The 23,630-nt window shown below is 37.2% G+C and overlaps 1 protein-coding gene across 1 annotated transcript; it reads left to right on the forward strand.

The window, feature by feature from the left end:
* Window positions 1–1,917: 1,917 nt before the first annotated feature.
* On the forward strand, window positions 1,918–23,174 carry LOC121411445 (prickle planar cell polarity protein 3-like). The gene is made up of 5 exons (XM_041604185.1): window positions 1,918–2,330; window positions 14,771–14,948; window positions 15,149–15,400; window positions 17,726–17,929; window positions 18,604–23,174. Exons 2-5 carry the CDS (start codon window positions 14,817–14,819, stop codon window positions 20,125–20,127), a joined length of 2,112 nt encoding a protein of 703 aa, XP_041460119.1. The 5' UTR covers window positions 1,918–2,330; window positions 14,771–14,816; the 3' UTR covers window positions 20,128–23,174.
* Window positions 23,175–23,630: the final 456 nt, after the last annotated feature.

A 23,630-nucleotide genomic window follows, 5' to 3' on the forward strand; every position in this document is an offset into this window, starting at 1 on the left:
TATCAATGCAGGTTACATCGTGATTCAATATGATAATTCAAATTAAAGGCATTGGGAAATGGGCATTGAATCTTTTATCAATTTAGCCTTGGCTTGAGATACGGAATCAGGGATAACAAGCCATTATCATATCTGATTGCGAGTATTCAATGACCGCATTTATGTCTCTGATGAATTCATTCTGTTCACAGCCACCTCTGTCTTCTGTAGGATAAAGAACGATGAAATGATGTGAATTAGCTTCATGCCAGACTGACGTCTGTAACTTGTTTTGTCAATGGATTGCTTCGCCAATCTCGACAGAGGATCACCCATGTTTCCAAATTGTGTTTTTTTTGTATGCTGTAATAGATGTTCCTGTTTTGATTCCTCTTTAGTGAATATCAAGATATTAGCAACAATGTTCTGACCAAGGAATGGTGAGCAATAGCTGTTAACCGAAGTGATTTAATCCAGTCTCCTACAGAGTAAGTGCATGACGGCATAGGATTGCATGTTTGGCATACTTTTGTTCCTTTGTTTCCCTTTGTTATGTGATAGTCTGGGCTCGTTCATCTTCGTATTCTTTGAAAATGAAATCCTGATGAGCCAACACAGGAGACACCGTTTTAATCTGTTATGATCTGTTTAATAGTCCTTCTCATCGTACATACACTCATTGCATCGTTTGGGCAGCGGGTGATATCGGTGATGTTTGTCGGATGAATTGAAGTCAGGGATCTTGTCAAACACACAAGTAAGTAAAATGTTGTAGCTATGTTTATTTTGGCAGCCCTGCATTTATGGTGGTCAGTGTTGAAAGACTGATAGTGACATTTGTAAAATTGGGGAAGAATTAAGTTTGTTTGGCCGTCCGCAAAGCGGGAGTCATAAAGGAGGTAAACATACCACAATGTACGTCAAAGGAGTATTTCAGAGAAGAAATGCCTTGATGTTGCACCTTGTTGATATTTTGAAACTATGGAGATGTGCTGAATATTGACAACACTGGAATTTTCACTCAGCAGTTATCTGGGATGAGCAGTAAATAAACATGATAAAATATGGTCTGGACAGTTTACTGGCTACTGTCCGTAAAGAGATATTGAAGATTTCATTTGCAGAAAAGAAAATAGCTAAAAAGTATTGACTTTATTTTACATCTATATACCATACCTTTATTATGAATTCAATTTTCCAACTTGGGATGAGACCAAAAAGCAAAAATAGGACTTGTTTTCTATATTTGGAGGATGAGGTGTTAATGACCTTATAAATACAATTTTTTTAAAATATCAATGGTTATTTGATCAATCATCATTTTTACATTAATTGAAATTAGTATTTCCCTGTAAATCTATTGTTCGGTATGAAAAAAAAATTGGTTTGTATAGTACGAAGTTTGCAGGATTCCAAGTGTATGATCCATAATTATGGCCAACAAAGTTGATACCATGTAAGAATGGCACTTAGGCCAGAAATGATTCATCGGCCTGTCTTGAATGGTGGCTGAGTCGTGGGTCTTATCATATGACTCGTGTTTCTGAAGACTTGTGTTTAGTTCTTTGGGATGTACCCTTTTGAGTTACTGATCTGTGCTATCATGTCTCCTCTTGTATTCCCACCTGGCCAGTAATCATCCTGTAACCAGAGAAAGAATACAGAAGGCCTTTGAAGTCTGCCTGGCTTAAATACCCACTGACTCAGTCAGGTTGAACTTCCTTGGCCCTAAGAACAATAGCTGGTCAAGGAGGTCCAAAGAAAAGGACAAAAGATGAGCAGAGGGGTGTGTAATACTTCCACCCTGCTAGCTGTTGTTAGAAGTTAAAATTGGTAACAGACTTAATGGGACACTGCACAAAAGGTGTGTTCTTTGGAGGTCTTGAAACCTCTGACAATGGATGTATGAAGTCATCCATGTTCTTGATTGAGCAGAGACAACGGGATTCAGTCAGCTGAGATTTCACGCCTTTGTTCTAGCTCATTTGTCATGGACATTGTGGTCAGGGTACATTGTCATTGATCAACAGTTGATGAAGAGGAAGAAGTGCTCGCATGGTGATGACTGGTGCACTGAACTTTGCATTTGTCCAGCTATCTTCACTTGCATTCCTTCTTCTTCTTCTGGAAATGGTACAGTCCACCGTCTGGTGTATTGTCGTACTGGTTCCTCATAGTGGTTCTCATCAAAAGCCTGTTCGGCAACTGGACGAGGGCTGATATTGCACTGTTTCGAGCAGTGAACATTATTGCCTGACCAGAAGGATATTGAGGATCTACTTCCATTGGGAATCTTCATTTTGTGAGCGAGAGCTTGGATTATATATATGATATAGAGGAACAAAGATCAGGTGATTTATTTTTTTTTCAATATATATACCAGCAAAATGTTAAATTTCAAAGCACCCATATTGACTACCATAGATTGATGATTATACATGTATCTGTTATTTTGTTTTATAATAAATTTTGTAATGTTTTTAGTACATGGGCCAAATTCTGTCACATACATGTAGAAAGTAATGAATATTGGCATAAGATATGTATTTATTGCCATTTTGTGAAATTTGTCACCTCTCTTATGAGTGTCCACGTGTGCACTCACTGTGTACAAAGTCAATGTGAGTGATTAGACGTCACCAGCACTGACAAAATAAACAGCAGTAAATGGACAGGTGACATGATGATATACATGTATAAACCAAAGCAGTTTTTTCAAGTCGTTACATTTCATGTATTTGGTCAAAAGAAGTGCATTGATCTGTTACTGAATATTTCTAAGTTTACTTCAGTAATCGATTTTTCAAAGCTGTGTTCTGACGTACTAGTCGTAATTTCTATGCCATCATGATTAGGGATGCTTAACCTGTACCAAGGCTTGGCTGTAATAACATGTCAAATCAGGTATGTTTCGACAGCTTTCTACCGAAAGCTGCTGTTTACCTCAAGTACTTTGCTATTGACCCCATCTGTATCAACAAGGTTCACATGCATTTTGCTGCATATTAACAGATCATACCATTTGCACTAGCTGGATAGTATTTTACGCAGTATCACTGCCAGGTAACACTCTACAATTGGGTAAAAGTACTAATTCATTCTTTGCATAAAGTTCATTTGATTATTTATCATGCTGTTCTTCAGGTTTCTTCTTGTATCAGTGGCATCTTGCACGGAAAGAAATGGTTATCCACCACAAGGAAGGACCGTTTAGTAGGAATACCTTTTTGTGGTTGTTTTAGTTGCTGTCATTGTTGCCTTGGAAACAAATTGAACTTTTAAGAAATTAATGCTCATATGAATTTCAAGTTCTGGATGCACACTTAACTGACTCTGTTGCATGTGTCATAAGGCAGTTTTGAGTTGGCACATCATGTACTTGTCATGGATTTCTAGAGAGATACGTGTTTAAAGTGACCTACATGTAGTAGATAATGATAATAATTATATACTGTTTAGATCTTGTAGTGTAGTATCATCGAATTGCATTTCCAAGGATGTATGTATATGCTTTGTCTTTGGTCACAGATTCCTTGAACCATGGACTTCATGGAGACATCCATGTTTGAAGTACAACCAGATGCAGGTCTTTGAAGTGTCCAGTCTTTCAAGTCACCAGACCAGTCAGTCAGTAGTGTGGTCAACATTTGGCTTTGAGATTAGCCATGGCTATAATATGCTGTTGACATAGTGGGCTGTTTATATCCAGGATTTGGGGGTGGACTGCTAACATCCGATTTGACCGATTGTAAGATCAGTCAGAATGGCGACAGGCCGGCAGCAGGCAGAAGCCCCAATGCCCGCCTGGTTGTACAGACTTCATTGACCATTGGTGGATGGACATTGGACGCACGTGTGGAGGAGAACAAAGTGGTGACCGACTACTTATTTTCTCTTATTATAGTCTCAGAACAGTGATCGTGTGGAGACTTAAAGAGAGGTCTTGTCTCTGGATATATGGGATGTTCATCTCTGATACACAAGAGGACAGTTCTGGAACAATTGTGATAATTTACCAGTCTGAATTTTCAATCAAGGTGACTTGTTCTGTTTTGCAAGAAAATGATATTGCGAGATATAGCGTTTCACTTGCCTGTTGAGAGTCTTTTTTAATCTATTAATGGAACTAAGTCAAACAACCTATTGGTATTCTACATTTTGCTTCTAAAAAGTTAGAAAATTTAGTAAAACTGTACATGTGACAAATCAACTAGGGCGTATTACAAAATTTTGTGAAGTTTTATCTACTGAAGATTAAGAAAAATTGGGCTTTTTGTATTTTGTTCAATCTTGTTTTTTCTGTTTTATCTCTCAGTTTTACTTGGCGTTTGTATTCTTTGGTCCATAAAATCTTATAAAGTACATGCTCAATGAAATTGTCTCCTTATCATATTCAAAGGCCTCAACAAATGTAGTTAAACTAAGTTAACATTTCATTCTTGTCAGTATTTTCATTCGGTGTGACTTTTCACTTATTCAGAAAATTCATGTGGGGCATTCTGTATGTTCGCCCCCTTTACTCATGAATGTTTTTATAATAAATCAAACGGTACCTCAAAATAAAAATTTGAATGCGTGGAAACACGCCAGCTATTCACAGTACGCAAGAAAAAGGAGTCATTAGCCCGAAGCTAATGTCTACGTTGGTCTGTAATATTTGGATCATGCACATGTTTGGCACAGATCTTATGGATTGTTGATACGAGATACCCCCTTTATTCCTCCTATAAAGTCAATACTTTCTTGCTTTAGTTTGATTGACCCAGTCTGCCATGATTAAAGCCCTCGTGCAAGGTTTCATTCCATGCTCAGAGCTAACTTCAGCTAAGGTTGATAGCAAACAAGCAAGATGTGGCTTGCTGGTATAGGAGTTGTATTTTTGTTTCTTTTAAGTTATCTGACTTGAAATGTGATATATTCCCTGGCCCTCTAACAAAAAGATCAATGCGTTGTTGTCCTCTTTGCAATAAATGTGGGTATAGTATCTGAGCAGGCAAAAAATGTTATCAATTAATTAATTTATTTATTCATTATTGATTGGTTTATTTGTTTGTTTGTTTATTCGTTCATTCATTCAATCATTCATTCACTCTTTATTTTATTCATTTGTTTATTTATGGGGGGGGGGGGGCTGCATGTACTTTTCACCAACTAACATATATAATACAACATCATATAATGAACACTGCAATGAATTGGGATTTCCGAGGCTATATTTTAAGGGGAAATTTTAAATGGTGTAACACAGCTTAGTTTTTTTATATCATTGCAATTTTCCATTAGTATGATGAAATTCATTGTAATTTTTTCTAGGGAATAAACCTTGAAGAAACATTTGACCTTTTATTTCTAAATCTACATTTTCTTAGAATTAATTAGTTCTAGCTTTTTCAACTGGGTTATTTCCTTTGTATCACTAGCGAGTCTGCTACATGCTTTCATCTCGAAAACCTTACATCTGTTTATTAATCCACATTTTCTTTTGATTGAAAGTTGAAATCAAATACACTCATCCCATAAAAATCAATTACTTGAATGTTTAAGTTAAAAAGGGGAAACATACATGATCATGGGATGAATTTGCACCGTTCATTATTTTGTGCATGGACCTAATTTGACCATTATAATAGGTATGTACTGTCCGTTCTTTGTTGAGGCTTTTATTGCCTTCTCATATCCACTAGAGAAGCTCTCTGCAATGAAAGCCTCATCATTGTCAGTTTCGTTTTACTCATTTAGGGAATAAAGGCTTCCACCGGCCACTTAGGGGATACCAAGGGGTGTATTGACATTATGAAAGTGATGAAATGTGTGCATCTTGTGGCTCTGAGAAGATAAACCAAAAAGCTTGTCAAAGTCTGCTTTTCTCACCCCCCCCCCCAAAAAAAAGAAGCTCTTCAGGGCAAAACCTGGCAATGCATTCTTTAATGCAATATTTCTCCATTTCATATCATCCTTGGTGTTCTTATTGGGTTCTGTCACACCTCTGTGTTTTAGCCAGTGTCTTCTGACTTACTTTATCTGTGGCCAGTGATTTTCTTCTTAAATCCAATTCCTTGATATCAAGCATTCCATTCTTTGCAACCAATTCATTCATAATTCTCTATGAAGAATTATTTGTGTTACTAACAGTAGGCAATTCGAGAAATTGGAGTAAGAAAAATATGTCAGGATATGGTGACTAAAGGCCAACACACAACTTAGGACTGGTCCACGATCTGATTTTGGAACAAATGGCAATTAGCTAATTTTCTGAAAATGAAAATAAAAAGCATCTTTTTTTATTTGAAGTTTGAATTAACTGTAAGAATACTAATTCAAGAATTTTGGATGAATGCAAGACTATATTTTGGAGTAAAGGCCAAATTAGTTTCAAATCGTAGCCAATTATATGATAGCTATGATGTCACTACAACCAGATATTAAGTTTGCTTTTATTCTAATAAGGGTTGTAGCATAGTCACAGATTTGAATATAAGTATTTAGATATTAGTATTAAGATGTTCCATGTCTCAATATAAGATCGAACCTTATTACGTTTGCAAAATTGGGTCGCAGAGCAATCGTAAGGTGTGGGATGGCCTTAAAACATTCCAATGTGACAGCCCCTTATTAAAGATCCACTAAGGATAAAAATGCTATAAACTAGTGAATCTGTAGACTTTACAAGCAAGGTTGTCATTTCTTATGGTTTCCTCCCTGAAGCGAATAACATCACACTCGCAGAATCTCCACATTATTCGCCTTTCCTGCCTGTCAAATCAACCAAGAATGCTGAATAATTCCTAATTCTTTCCCCCTCTATTTCATAACATTTATGATTTTTATCAAGATCAATACATCATAACAACAGTAAACTCTCATTATGCACGACCTTATCTTGAAATGTCTGTGGGGGAGTATTGTCTATCTAGATTATACACCAAGCAGTGCAATATTGTAACTGCCTGAAGCCCTACCGGGTTACAGGCTCCCCACATCCGCGGAGAAATAAGAAAAATCATTCTTCCGTTTTATCCTGAAAAGAAGGGTAATAATCGTGGCATGATTCGGGGGAGTTTATCCGTTTCTTCTCGCGGGGGGTCTGCGCGACACTAATTGCTCATCCAAGGTAAGATGCGATAGCTTTGCGCCCCTCCAATATGACACTCAAGTGTTTTGGCCCTTGGCTGCGTCTCCAATTTCTCCAACGATGGTGGTTCTATGATTCGCTCTATAATCTTCGCCTCTTCTTCTTATTTGAGGGGTCATTTTGGTATTTGCACTTTCATCGTCTACCCTTCTTGTTTACTTTTATTCCACCTTGTGATGATAAAAGGATTTTTGTTTTTTTAATTATATATTCATTGTTTGTGATTGATTCATTATTTATGGTGATTTAAGCTAAGAAAGGATAGATAAAGGAAAACATCATCCGGTGGTTTACTGTATCTTTAGAGCATCAGCTAGGTTACAGAAAAAGAGAAAAATATTCAGAATATGGTAGGGAATTCAAAAGTCTATGTAAAATTACAGATGTGTTTATTTTAGCGACCTTTAAGTAGCCAACCCATTTTAAAGGGCCTTATTAAAGTTTCTTAATCGAAATTATAGGATGACATGTATGGTTGCATATTTGAAATGTGTCTTCATGCACCTTACATAGGATGTAATGTTTGTTCTTGGGCTAGTCGCTTTTAAGCTATCCATCTTTCATTGTAACTGACCTGTCAAGTTCAGAGTACTGACCAATTGCAGCTTTGAGTTGAAAGTGTGTAGCTCGGTGTCACTTTCACAAAGTGTCACTCAATCGTAAGGATAATAGGAAAGAAGCGGGAGGCTGAGTTGGTTTTATTAGGACAGCATTGGCAGGTCAAGAGGTGGTGAATATCATAAATAGTAAAAATCTGTGAAAAAAAGCAAATTAGCCCCCCCCCTCGCTCCCCTCAGTTTTCTCCCATGCAGATTGATTTTACTGCGTGTATTGTAGAAAAAGTATAATTCAGGTACATCTAAATAATGGAAAGTAGAGCTATTTCATCCTTTTATAAATTTCACTCTTATTTTAGTGCCTCTGTTAGTTATGTCTGATAGGCCATTGTTTACAAAGGGCATCAGTATGCAAAAGAAAAAAAATAATTTCATGATTCTGGATTTCATTAAAAAACTACATTATTTAATAAAGATTTTCCCTTTATTGAAGTGAAATCTTGATTGATGCGAGTTATTTCTGTGAAATAGCCTACATTTATTGAGCCACCCAATCACCATCATCATTGCTTGCACCTGTGTCGAATCAACTTCTAAATTTTCGCCCATCTCCATATAATCTGTGGTGACCATATCAGCTGCAACCAGAATCAACCTCGCTAGCTAACGTCTTCATATACCCAATGTCAAAATGCATATCATTTTGTATAGTGCTATTATAAAGTTTGAAACCGCAATATTCACTAGTCTTCATCAGCAGACATGTTTTTCTTTTCCCCAGACAAAATGAAGTTGTATGATGCTGGGTTGATATTATTTCGCCCCTTACAAAGACTCTATCTTGGAGTTTATTTACTAAGAAAGTCAAATACCCACATGGATGTATGTTTTGAATTTTGACTCGGCCTTTGGGCAAGACTGGGGGATTCGATTTTTAAGGGTTTTGGTGTGAAAGCTAGGATAATTTTTCATCGGCGATGATGAAGTGTAATTTGGGGTCAATCCATTCTCTTTCACCCGCAAGCTAGGATAAGATCTTTTCTGAGCACCCTTCCACAAATACAAAAGAGTCATACAGTGAATGGTGGCTTTCTGGTAGGGAGTGGAGGGCAGATAGACTTGGAAAAAAGGGAATTTTTAGAGCTCGAAATACCCAGAGTTGATTGAAATTGATTCTAAGTTGAGCCCAGAAGGGATCTAGGGGAAGAATCTGCTTTGTATGTACACGTAAACATTTGTCACGAGGGGGAGGGGGAGACGGAGGTCCAGAGGTGGGATGCACTTTTTTAAGCTTGGTGTCTGTACTAAATTTATGATTGCCACGCATATTCATGAAAATAAATATTTCATTCTGCAAGGCAATTCACATCCTTATCTATAATGCATGGTGTTGGAGTACACTGGCATATTCAAATTACAGTGAAATTTGAGTAGACCATGCTTTCTGTTGTTTTTATCGAGTATAACTATAATATTGTTAATTATCTAGATCAGATGTGAACTTATCTCAGGACGATGTGTTATTATTTCTTTCTTGAAACTATAAATTTTGTACTTTCAAATGTTCATAAGGTTGCTTCATCAATATTAACAAGGCATTAGATCTATTTGAATTCAAATGCTTGCTTCACACATGTCTTGGAAGCCTCCAGGTATAGTTTGTATATGTTTCATGAATAAAGACATATGCTTCTTGTTACTAGCCCCTTCTCATTATGTATATTTCTATGTACATTGTTAGTTCATGTTTGTTTGGTTTGAAGTGCGCTACCCCCGTTGTGATATTTTATTCATTGGAATAACCAGTTACGGTACGCACTCCATTGCTTGTGGGATTGCTCACAGGAAGGAAATTACCTGTATGCTTCTGAGGCTACATCTCTGCTGTTTGCCCAAGCTCATCTCGGACATGAACTTTGCAGAAGGAATTATCTGATGCATCAGTCGGGGAGGCATGCAGGGTTGGTCTGTGAAAACCCCCACCTAGGGAGTCCTCCAGATACCCATGCCTGTTCCTTGATGATAGACTGGTCTTCTACTGCTGATAGAAACACACTGGCTTAGTTGAAGTTCAACATACGACTCATGGATGGAGTAGTAGTAGTACCCCTCTCTTTGTGTAGGGAATGTCAGCACTGCAATTATCTGATTAGTTCTATTATTGGAATGAATTGCTTAATCAGTTCCAATTCCCAGGTGAGTTACTTTCCATATGTCAGGATGTTTGTTCGCTTGAACGGTTCAAGTTTGGAGTGTATCCTTTTTTGCTTGGGACCTTGCCAGGGATCGGTTGCAGCATTCTGGCCATCTCTTCTACATCTTTCAATGTTGCATATTCTCTACATAGATGATACTTTGCAAAGAATGCCCTCCTTTTCTTTTTCAGTTGCAGAGCTTTCAACTTAAGAATACAAAAGACATTACAAACTAAGTTACTTTTCCAAAATTTGCATCATTCTTTTGCTCAAGACCTTTGAAGGAATCGGGTGCAGCATTCTGGCAGTATCTACATGTTTTAGTGTTGCAGAAATATTCTCTTCATAAATGATGTACACAAAATTACCAGTGCTTCTAACTTAACATGCAGAGTTCATTACAATCTACATGTAAGTTACTTTACCAAAATACGCATCACATGAAGTATTTATTATAATTTGATGGATAATGAAAATAAAAGCTCCCAGCAGTATATTATTCATAATATAGCTTTTGAGCAACCTCAGAATGCACTTATATATTTACATGACATTGTGTCTACAGCACCTCTTTTGTATTCCTCACGCAAACTGCAGAATAACTTATACATTGTGATGAGAAATAAAACATGCTACTATGCATTGTAGGCCCAATTTGTTACTCCCCAATTTGGGAAATGCCAAGGGCGCAAATATTAATAAATAAAAGCCAGCATGAAAGTCAATGAGGTGGGACCAAGTGTATTATGCGACGTCTTTCAGCCCATAGAAGTATTTGCTATTCAAGTCAGGCCTGTGCAGTGTACTGGTGAGTCATTTTCTCTTTTAAAATGAACTCCTGCTTACCTTCTACATGCGGTAAACAATTGGGTTTGCCAGGGAAAACGCAAGATTATTCTAGGGCAGGCAGACCCACTGGTTGGTGTATATTACGACCAACATAGAGAATAATTATTCCGTTTGAACTAAGCTGAAAAGTGTAATGCACAAACCAGAGTTTATTTTGCATATTTGACACACATTAAAAAGAATGTTTGAGTACAAACTCTAGCAATTTGACACTTTAGTTGAACTTTAATTTGTAAGTTTGACTGTTCTAGATTTGTCTTCTTCGATAGAAACAATATCTTTTCTTCTTGTAAATCAAGTTTGACACAATTATTACACAAAATATAGAAATCCTCAAACGATATGAGAATGTGAGACTACACCTACCTCTTGGAAAGGTGTGTAGGGGGGGGGGGAGGGGGATACAAGAAAACAAGGACTAAAAGTGAGAAAGAATTACTGATGAAATGTAGGCCTAATCTTTGTTTCCATTGATGAGTATTCAGATTGAGGTCCAGAATTAGATTTAAATTACTGGCCAATTACAGATTAAAAAACAAAACAAATTTATTATCCTCCATTTATGGAAAGGATCAGATAATTGAAAGTCCTGAAGAAATTCTGAAAAACCATTTCAGTGTGAACAACTATTGAAATATATTTATTCAAGAAAAACACAAGATCAGTATAAAAACACTTACATCAAGGTCCTGAAAAGAATAAAAGTTACATTAAAATTCAAAAATCAAAACTGATAAAAGAATACAACCAGCTGCATATAATATAATAAAAAAAAATAAAACTATTTAAGTGTGTAGATTGTATAGTCTAATTGGTCCTGCAGTATTCTCAATACTATTTCAGTACCCTAATTCTGTGAAGAAGTTTATGCGCCAAACCTCAAAACTTGATATCAGAAGACATATAGAATTGTATTCTCCTTGACATTTATCAAGGATTGATGAAGGCTATTTTGCCCATCAGTGGACCGGAACTAAAGAGATGCAAAGTCAAAGTCAGAATTTAATGGATAGCAAACAACCGTTGGGTTAGGAATGGCCGAGATAATGTCTCTCTTTAATGATCTTCCATTGGTGAAATATTTAGGACGCGGTCTGATGTGGGTTGAAGTTTAGATGGATTTCATGGAAGGGAGGATAAGGGTCATTTATCTTGTCTTTCTTTCTCCATCCCTGAACTATATTGCGTTATGGAAAGCCATTGATTCCTGATGAAGATGTTATTTCTTTGCTGTAAACGTGATGTGAATATGATAAAGGCTAAATTATTCTCTATCACATTCATGAATGATTATAATATAGCCATCAACTGTACGTTATTTCTACATACATGTACTTTGGATTATACTTATTTTGAAATTTTGTCATTTTATATGGTTGTAGGGGAAGGGGTCACCTTAAAATGAACCATTATTAAAGAGTTTCACTTATTACATAAAATATGAGATACATAGTGTACTATGAAATGTACCACTCTTGGTGCTTACTTTCTAATGAAATTGGAAATTAGGTGGAGGAAGGAAAGGTGTATCCTTGTTTGCATAGGTGAGAAGGTTAAAGACAAAGTAATTACTGCTTGCCTTAGGCTTGCACTTGTACATATTTGCATGCCTTCCAAGGTTGCAGTGTCTACTTTTTTCTATTTGAGGAACTCGGCAGTGAAGCAGGTCTTTACCCGTCATCTTCCGTGTTGTAGATGCATCCCGTATCATTGCTTGATCACCTTCGCCAGCTGTATGGCCATCGATACATCATCCTATTATGTTTCCAATCTACTAAACAGGGGTCCTCCAAAACCTCTTCTGAGGTAGGGAGGAAAGGAGGAGGGGCACTTTGCCATTTGGTAACTCATCTATCTCCCAGCATCCTCTCTGAATCTCCCAGCATTCCCTCTCTGTTTGCTCGCCAGACGAGCATCGATTGATCAGCTATCATCCAGGAGCATCTTCCTGTCTCCCATCGCTTCCTCTGGTTGTCTTGATATCGCACCCCAGGGGTACTGTAGGGATGGGTTACCTTTGCTGTAAGAGTGTTGGTTTGGGGGTTGGAGGGTCGTATTTTGTGTACCTTAGTAATATTGAGTTTGTGCTAGCTTGTAAGGGAAGCTTTGTTACACTATCTTACATCACTTTGAAAAATGATTTAACGTGTGTTGATCTCTGATTTTGATCCATGAATGCAGCTGCCGAAAGTAAAATGAATGTCATGAAAGCACTCAGTTGTAGCATGCAGCTAGCAGACAGTAACCCAAAATTCAGCATAAGGGATTGTATGCACGTACTGTAGTTTCCAAATAGATCTAATGTTGCAGTATTTTTGCATTGTGCTGAGAATAGAGTTTCCAAATAGAGCTCATGTTTCTGTTCAGCTCAGCCTGATCTGGGGGGTTTAATCTAGTTTTTCAGTGCATGAATATTAAAGTGAGACGTATAACTTATGTTTTCATCTTATCATGGTTTGCTACATAAAACATTCTTACCCGTTGGTATGTTTTGGACATCAAGGGATTTGATGGTAGCCATTTAGGTAGTTTATACCCTCTCGTATGCCTGTAATATCAGTATAAGAACGACGTGTTGACTATAAAAAGACGGGATAAATTGCATTTTTATGACGAGTAGACAATGTTTTCTATGTGCTTCATGGCCGCAGCAGGCTCCAAACATAGTGCCTCTGATGTAGCCAATTTAGCCGTCCTCTTCCTCATAAATTGAGCCATACCCTCTCCCACATCCATGCTCTAAATCCCTACCACTTTATCCCACACCCCTCCTTCTCGCCTCCCTCCAAGTCCCTTTTGATTGCCTGCTTGATAGCCCGGCATTAGACCTGTTTCCAGAGTAATAGCTTTCCAAATGAGATAGGACTGCTCGTTTTCTCTCCCCGACAATCCTCAAATTGAGTTCTTATTCCACGTCTTGACATTTTGCGTCTGATGCGCGATGCCATGATGGAAACATAACCCCTTCTCTTTGTGGTGACGATTTCATTTACCCCGTTTTGCGGTCGATCGGAATTATGATGGAATAGTTTGGTCGGAATTGATACAATAATGGAATTCTTTCATCTTCATTTCATGTTTTGTGTTTTTCTGCCTTAAAAGTGGAGCCTCTGAGGTGCTCATATGTGTCCACTTCATAGTGTGATCTTTCGCTGTTTGTTTTCGCTTCCTGTTACACTCAGGATCTTTACCTTTTTCAAAGTGTCGTGGACATCTTGAAATCAAAGACATTTCCATTTTTTATTCCTGTGCATACAATCTTCACACTCTGCCTCGGGAGGATATCATATAGCTATCTCTTTTCTCCTTCAATTGTCTGGCAATTCCCAAGTGCTCTCAACAGGAACTTACTTTTGTACATAATACATGTACTTGTGATTTTTTTTGTCTAGTCACTCGAACATTCTGTCTTCTTTCTTTGATTACATGTACTGTCTTTACTTTGTTTTATATTGATTATAAATATTGTGTTCATGGACAGACTCACTTCTCTGCATTTTTCTTTCTCTTGACTTTTTCACAAAAACTTAATATTTTCTGAACCAATACCAATTTTCTGTCATTTTTCTTGTATCATGGATAAAATGACAATTGTTCTTTGATCATTTATGGTGCATTTGAATTCATATTTGTTTAAGCTAATTACAATAATTATTTCTTGTAGAGTTCAGTGCACAAGCATTTCAAGGAATACATTCCTGCCAGGCGCCCATTTTGCTCATATGGGTTGTGTGTACAATTTTGTGGATCAATTTCTTGACGAAGGAAATCAGGCCACAGCTGAGATTCGAACCCAAGGCCCTCTTTCAAAGTCATGAGGCTAATCCACTGGGCCTCAGCATTCCATATAATTTTCCCAAATGATGTATACAGTGATTTGCATCTTCATAGGAGCAGTGTTATTAAGTATCTTCTGAATCGCATCTTCAACTGATAGCCTTATTTTATTCTTTTAAGAAGATTTTAATATTTAATACCCATGTTTTTTTTGTTTTTTTTTACATTGCAGTTTTCAAAACTGTTAGTCATATTTCATCTCTTTCTTCTCGTTTCTACAGGAAGATTTGTCTACACTGTAAGTGTCCCAGGGAGGACCACATCGTAATGGCGGTGGACCAAGAGAAGAATGTCAACCGGATGATGACAGATTTCCAGAGAAGCTCTGCATCTGATGATGATAGTGGGTGTGTCCTAGAGGAATACACTTGGATACCACCAGGGCTTAAACCGGATCAGGTATTACCGTCTTTCACTCTCAAGATATTTTCTTACCAAATGTAACGAAAATGGTAAATTTGTAATTTTCAAAATATGTTGGGATCTTAGAGCAGTGGGTGAAACTTAGCAGTTCCTGTGCATATGCGGTTGATGATCTCTCTTGAATGTCCTATACATCTCTATGATCCCTTTCCTCTGTACTGCCAATGTCTTTACAGGTCCATCGGTACTTCTGCAGCCTGCCGGACGACAAGGTGCCGTACGTGAACAGCGCGGGGGAGAAGTTCCGCATCAAGTCCCTTCTGCAGCAGCTCCCGCCCCACGACAATGAGGTCCGGTACTGCAACGGCCTTGGAGAGGAGGAGAAGAAGGAGTTGAGGATGTTCAGCAGCCAGAGGAAGCGGGAGGCGCTGGGGAGAGGAGCAGCCAGACCCATACCCATCACCCTGACAGCAAGCATATGTAACCAGGTTAGTGGTCTATCCATTAGCTGTTGATAGGTTAGAGTATGACTACAGTCTCCCCTGTCTTAATGGCCGACTGTTCGTAGTGGAAACCTGTCTTTAGTGACCTGTATAATTGTCTCTTGTTTTTATTTGTCATAGAACCTGTCTTCAGTGGCCACATTTTCTTTGGCCACGTATTCTGTTTTCTTGGTGGCCTTGATGGACAGGTTTGACTGTACTTGTATGGGTTCCATGACATTTGCCCCTAAAGACAATAGCTCCTACGGAAAATCCACATATTGATCCAAACGTGAACCCTACCCCTAAAAACCCAACCCTAATTCTTATCTTTACATCATTCTAACCATAAACCATAATGCACCCCAACCCTATATTTTCAGAGTTATTAACAGAGGACCCCCCCCTCCTGAAATGAAAAAAAAAGTAAAAACACATTTGCATATTGACAAAGTCCTGTGATCCTTCTGGCATTTATATTTTAACTTATTTCATAATTAACAACAAAATGCTTTCTTGACCTGGGGCCTGTTGCAGAAAGAGTTGCGTTTAAACGCAAGTCAAAAAATCAAACGCAAGTCCCAAATGCGCGCTGTTGATTGGTTGAAAATCAAGTTGCGCTTGATTTTTAGAGTTGCGATCGATTGCAACTCTTTCTGCAACGGGCCCCTGACTTGATTGTAAAAGGCACTTCCACACCTATTACTAAGAAATAGGTCATTGTCCTTGCTTAACCTTTTGGTCGCATCCTGAATGGTGTTTTCATTTTGATGAGAGAACAAGCATCGGATTCCCTCACCAAACACTGCTTATCCTTAGGTGTGAAATATCTAGCATTCTTACCCCCTATCCCTCAATACTCTCTTGTCTGTCTAGTGAAATATCGGTGTAACTTGAGGTTAATATGTATCAGTTAATGGCTTTCAGACTCAATAGGCACATTCAGACCAACTTGATCACAAGAATATATTTTTTTTCTACATTCATACATACCCAAGCAATCATTTGGGGTAAGTTATCAAAGTTGTTGGCAGGTGCAAGTATAGTTAGAAATCTATAAACCCAAACACCATTGACTCGGCATACTCAATGGGATTGATAAGTTCTCATAATTAACTTTTATGCTGCAAGAATAACCACAACCATGGAAAAATATCACTGTGAAAGTTCTCATAATATTGACAAGTAACTACTGTTTAGCAGGTATTTTCTTATGGAAAAATTGCAAGCAACTTCCTTTCACACTGGTAAAAGAATTTGGTATTTTCTGATCAGGGTAGATTTTTCCGATTAGAGAATACCTGGCATTCTCGGATTTTGAGTCAGTCTGAAAGCACGTTAAAACATTCTCATTAATCCTCTGTGATGGTATCAGCTGTTGATGATGAGAAGGACTTTAATGCTTTCATACTTCTCTTCTTATGATATGTGGGTCTGACTGACAAGGTGACCTTCTTAACCGGGGAGGGGGAGGGAGGATGTGTTACTATAGTTCAATCACCTGTAAACAATGACTGAAAGAAATATTGTTCTATCAGTTATATCCCATTAGAAATATTTTTGGTAAAATTTTCATACTCCAAAGGTGATTTTTAAAGATGTTGCGTTATTGATTATGAAATAGTATGATAACAAGTAAATCCAATATGAACTCGTAGCCTTATATAGTCTCACCTCAAGTCCCCAATCACTCAAATCTGGGTATGGTTTCATAAGACTTGTTATAATAATAAATGCAAGATTTCTATAATAAAATTACTATCAGCCAATCAGATTGAAGGATTTCAGTAGCTTATAACTGTTATTGTAACAAGTTTTATGAAATGGACCCCTTGCCCTCCTTTCTAAACCATTATACAAAATTCTGAGCAGGTTGGTCTAATATATTCTGAATTCTCTGTATTTATTAATTACCATCTCAAATGGTATATACTTCTAGACTCACTATTTACAACAGTTTATTCATACTTTGAACGTCATCATTCACTGTTCATTTCAATGTATCTCCTCTGCTTTCATGCTCAAATCATCATGTCTGGAGATTAATTCAATAAGAACCTTCAAATATGCGTAAAGGAGACCTCAACTTTCCTCCAAGTATAGAAAATGTTAAAAACATCTGGAATGTCATCTATTTGTTTTTTTTTTTCATTGCATTGTTTGCCTCTCAATTGATATATTTCAAATGATCAAATATATGACAAGGGGACCCTAAATCTGAGTTGAAAAGTTGTTGAACACATTTACAATGTCCTACCTTGTGTTAGACTGTTGCCATAATTCTAGTTATTAACCCAGTATGTTGTTCTTTCTCTCTGATTCTACCCACAGTGCGGTGGTGGTATCAGCGCTGGAGACATCGCGGTCTTTGCCTCTCGAGCCGGTCACAACGCATCGTGGCATCCTGGTTGCTTTGCATGCTGTGTGTGTCAAGAGCTCCTGGTGGATCTAATCTACTTCTACAGAGAAGGCAAGGTTTACTGTGGAAGGCATCATGCGGAGTCTCTCAAACCTAGGTGTGCTGCCTGCGATGAGGTCAGTAACAGTGATGCATGTCTTGAGGAATTAAATGGGAATGGTATGAAGATTGGTTACCTGAGGGGGGTGATTTGAACTGTTTCATCCCAAAGTAAATTGTCAAGGAAAATTTATGATTTTCCTCGACTATTTCCTCTATATCGTTAATAAGGACACTTTCGAGGCATTTCAGTGCTCTTTAGAAAGGACTCCATCATGCTTGTGGTATTTCATTAAATACAATTGATATTTAGATTGATTTCAGGATTGATCAAACACATTTAAGATCTTCTACAGTCATACAGTGTAGGAGAAAATTTATCATTCAATTTGACTGAAGTTGACTAGCTGGCAGAGGAGGACCAAAAGACGTGCATTAACTGCAATCTTGGATGTAACATAAAAATTAAAGCTTTTATCAATTGAATCAAACCTAATGATAAAAATTCCCCTGAGTAGAGTATGTTTGTAATCAGTGCTATTCATATTTTTTGTGGATAGGAATTAATTACATATGAGAACCCTCAAGTATAGCTGATCATAGTGTCCTAATCTTTAACGTTTTAGAGAATGTTGTAAAACTGAATTTTCAATAGAAATTATAAAATACTTTTGATTATATAGTTGATTATTACTTTAATTGGAAAATTCTAATCACGCTCCTCTCTACTGTTTTTTTTTCTTCTGCTCAGATAATATTTGCAGATGAGTGCACTGAGGCTGAGGGTCGTAGCTGGCACATGAAACATTTCTGTTGCTTTGAATGCGACACACAGCTAGGAGGTCAGCGCTATATCATGAGAGAAGGACACCCGTACTGCTGTCAGTGCTTTGAAAGTCTGTTTGCAGAGTATTGCGATGCTTGCGGAGAAGCCATAGGAGTTGATCAAGGTCAAATGTCGCATGAAGGCCAGCACTGGCATGCCACGGAGAAGTGCTTCTCATGTTGTACATGCCACCGGTCATTACTTGGGCGACCTTTCTTGCCAAAGCATGGACTCATCTACTGCAGCAGTGCGTGCAGTCGGGGAGAACTGGCAGGGAAGGATGGCAAAGAAACCCTGCACATTGCCAAGGACAGTAGGACTGATAATGAGAGTAGGAGTCGGAGACCGATTAATCTTGACGATTTAAACCTGGACAATTTGAGTGTTGTTGCTTCGGAGACAGGAAGGGAAACATCTCTCAAGAGGAGTAGAGACATGTCAAGAAGGTCGTTACCTGATCTACGGAATGGTCCCTCAACGGACTACAGTAGACCTAGGAGTGCAATGCAGGAAAGACGGAGGAAAGCAAACAGTTCCTCCTCGCAAAACCTATCCATGCACAAAGGCCAGAGACATGATCAGCAGGGAAGACCGCAGCCTCCTCCCAGGCCTCCTTCGCACACGCAGGTGGATGCTAGGAATCAAGGAGGAGCGGTGGACTTCAGGACAGCAACCAACACGATTGGAGGTGCGCGGTCTATGCAGGCATCGACTGTGAGCACTCCTCAGCATAAGCGATATCAGACGGCATACAGTGCACAGCAGCAGCAACAACATCAGCAGAATGGGATGAGACAAGATGTCACGAGACAGGATGGTCTAAGGTACGACCAGCAGCGGAATGGACAGCACCAGCAGCAGAATCCTCACTTTAATTCCTATGGGAGGAACGAGAGGAAAGGCTTCTCTGAACATCGGTATGAAGAGCCACACAAGAACAATCGGCTTCGCAGCGAGAGCCACCACAACAAGCTCTGTGACAATTACGAAGAGCTGGAACCTGTGTCGCACCGCAAGGACATGCAGAGGAGAGCTTCCATCAAGTCCGAAGGTGGTGATCGCTACAGTCCCAGGAGGAGACCAAACGAGCACATGACAAGATCGGCCTCTCAGTTTGATCGTCATGCCGATACCTATCACTCCGAGCGCGGTCGGGATGGTCAGTACGGCTCGCAAAGGATGACAAGAACTGTCTCATCCCATATGCGATATGATAAATACAACCGCTATGAAGATGATTACTACTATTCTTCTTCTTCCTCAGATGATGAGGATGACTACTTCATCAGTTCTCGCAGTTCATTTATCAGCGCAGGGCCCAAGATCCGATACGTCGAGAGGGGTCCTGCTAGGGTGCAAATCAACACCCTCCCCACTGTACATTATCCCAGAGATGGCAAAAAGAAGAAGTCTAGATCCAAGAAAAAGGGCAATTGCGCTGTCTCTTAAGGTTTCTGTTGAACAAAGACCAATTTCCAGCCTGTGTTTTCCACTGTGTTTCCAGGTTTTATTGATGGCCATGAATGTATATTGTATTCACCAATTCTTTTCAAATATATGTGAAGAGAAAGGATAATGACACCTTAATGATCAAACTGCTTTTTAAACTCCATTCAGTTTCATATTGGAACAAAATCATGATTTATTTTTCAAATCATTGTTCAGCATATGAAATTTCTCAAAAGACTGATTTAAGTAACAAATCTTCATGTAATGAATGTTATGAATTTCTGTTTCGATGATTTGACTTTGATTAGAAAATGGTTTTAGTGCAATTTTGAATTGAAAAGTTATAAGACTTTAAGAGCCTTGTTTTCTGATGAGAGGATCCAATTTATAACCATGTATCAATCGAGTATCAACGATAGACTCATAAAAGTACTTTTGTGATGAGGTTTATTTAAAGGAAAACAAAAATATATCGAAAGCTCAGTGATTATAAAACCTCTTTAAGCATATTTACGTACTTCATGGGATACAATTAGAATGATCTGTTTTGTCTACGCACATGATCATGTACATGTACTTTTAGTTTTCAAATTACTAAAAACTCAAAATTACCTTCATTTCATTAGTGCAATTTGAATCAAGAGTTATGTGATCTTATTTTGTCAATGGTTTGTAATTTGTATTGAATGCTGATTATGTATTCTGTAATTTTTGTGTTAATAAGTATTCATTTAAGCCTTAAAAAATATTTTTAATGCCATTTTACTGATGATCAGTTTCAAAATGCAAGTGTTCTTTACCCTGGACGCTGTCTTACAAGAGTTGCGATAGATTTAAATTACATATTGCGATTGATTGAAAACAACAGAATCTGTATGTAAAAAGAATTGAAAACAGATATACTGAAGCTTTTTGACATGCACTCGTCAGAGTAAAATCACATGAATTATCAGAATGCTAGAGCGAATTGTAATAAAATTGAAAGAAGCAGTTGACGCTAATTTTGCAGTACCCAACACTTATTCACTTAGTTGAAATGCAATTGAAATCAACTATTCATCAATATTAATTTGTATCTATCACAAATCTTTGTAAGACATGGCTCTGTTTAGCAATGTTTGAATGCTCCTATTTTTTTTTATTGAAGTTCAGAACAATATAGAGATGGCATAATATGGAATAAAAGAACCCCTAAGCTTTCTTGATGTATTAACCTTATGTGTTTCAAAGAACATTCAAAAGATACTTAGTGCTGAAATCATACAGCAAGCTTTGAAACTCTTCAATGGTATTCTTGACTCCATCAGTTCATATTATATCTTCAATAGACGTAAAAAAAATATCCTTTTTGCTCTCATTTGTTTTATTTCCTGTTCCTCACAGTATGAAATCTTTTTATAAAAGTAGGGTACTCGGTACCAGAGATCTGTTTCATTACGGTAATCTTTTTTATCAGTGGCAAGTGAGAAACTTTTGTTATAAGCTACTGAAATGGTGTCGTATGATTGGCCAAGAACAAATTTGTCATAAAAATTCTTTGCATTTGTGAAGTTAGGCCCAGATATAAAATGAAATACGAAAAACCAACAAACGAATTGTAATGTAACTAAATGTGTATTTCTATCACTTTTTTTTAATTACAGGTAAATTTGCATAACAACCTTCCAAAAGTGAAATATTTGCTCAAGTCAAAGCAGTTTTTCAAACCTGATTATTTAAAACATATGTGAATAGTTGAACAGATTTCTGCAGTCCCAACATATTTGGCTTTGGCAAGGTATTTGCAAAATGCTTAGAGATGTTGTCTCAATGTATTCCATGTAAACACTTGAAGAAAGGTTGGGTTGTTCTCTCTCTTGAATATCTTGCAAGATAAATGTTGGATAAGCAGAATAGAAACTTTTGTGATTAGGGATTGTAGAATGCAGTTAGAATCCATAAATAATCTGAGGAAGTCTTGAAAATTAAAAAGCTTATTCATAGAAAATAGGTTCCATCCTCTGTATACTCCATAGGTTCCATCCTCTGTATACTCCACTCCATTCAAATGGAATGGTTTGAAAAGACAGAGAAAAATAAAACAAGAATAACATTGAAAATTTAATTGAAATTGGATGTAAAGTATATGTAAGAAGGAATTGACATTTTGCTGAATTTTAAGATGCACATCATGTTGGGTATGCATGTGAGAATATCGATGACGTCACTCACTATATCTTTTGTATTTCATTACATGAAATGTGAAGTATCCTAATTTTTCCTTATAATTTAATGTGAAATGTTTGATTCTCCTTGAATATGTGGGGTTGGCATTGTTGTAACCTAATGTGACTCAATTTCATTTTTCCTCATGTTTAATATACAAATAAAATTTAAAATATTCTATATTTCATATAATACAAAAGAAATGGTTTTTGACATTGAGTTTCTCATTTACATATCACCCATGTTGTGCATGTAACAGTAACTGTTTTTATGAAAATGAGTGAAGCTTTAAAATATCATAACTTCCTAGTTTTACATGAGAGTTTGATGACATTTTAAGTATTATGCTTGTTTGATTTTTCTCCATGTATTCCACCCCACTTATTCCTGGGATGGACTTGCCATTCAAGATTTAGTACTTAATAACAGTACTATTACAGATCCTTCATTTGACATTACTAATATTGTCTATTTTCGTACTTATTCAGGCAAATACAGCCACAGAAACCTTGATGAAATAGAAATCAAAATTTACCACGGAGAAATAGCATCTCGTATACATGTAAAGTTTTCTTGGAAAAAATATTGAATGTTTTCAGCTTTTACCGTCATGTGTGAGTTTGTCATATGCTTGTTGTATTCAAGAATTTTCAGACATGAATGATCAACTCTTGTACATATATACATACACATAAAAATATATAGTTCATGATGTACATGTAAATATACACTAAATTAATGGTAAATACATGTAACTTGTATAAATAGGAAAATGTGGGAGTATGGGATATTATGTATACATTAAGAAAATAAAATATCTTGCGTATGATGTAGTAGAAAGTCGAGGCAGCCAAAATTAGAACTGTTTTATATTGATATGTATTATGAACCCAAAGTAATTTATTCTGCATAAAGATAAAATATCTGTTTATATTGTTCAAGATTTTAGAAGCTGTTTATCATTTTAGTGAAATATCGGTGCTTTTTTTGATGCTCCTTAATTTTTTTCTGTTTTTTTTCCAGAAGTCTGCAGTTGATGGAATGGCAAAAAAAGAAAATAAATTCACAAATCATCAGTTTGAAGAAATGATCTTTCAGTCTATTTTGTGTAGTTGTTGAATAAGGGTGGATTACTGTAGTGAGGATGGATGGCAATGTTGGTGATAGTGTCGATTGGGACGAGACAAGCATACTTTTGAAAATTATTGAAGGAAATAAATCCAAAATGCATCTGTTAAATATTAATGGAATAACAAGTTATGATAGTATTTTGTTATCTTCAGCAAGAGTGTGACTTA

Source organism: Lytechinus variegatus, chromosome 3, assembly GCF_018143015.1.
Source record: "Lytechinus variegatus isolate NC3 chromosome 3, Lvar_3.0, whole genome shotgun sequence".
In the NCBI taxonomy this organism is placed as follows: domain Eukaryota; kingdom Metazoa; phylum Echinodermata; class Echinoidea; order Temnopleuroida; family Toxopneustidae; genus Lytechinus; species Lytechinus variegatus.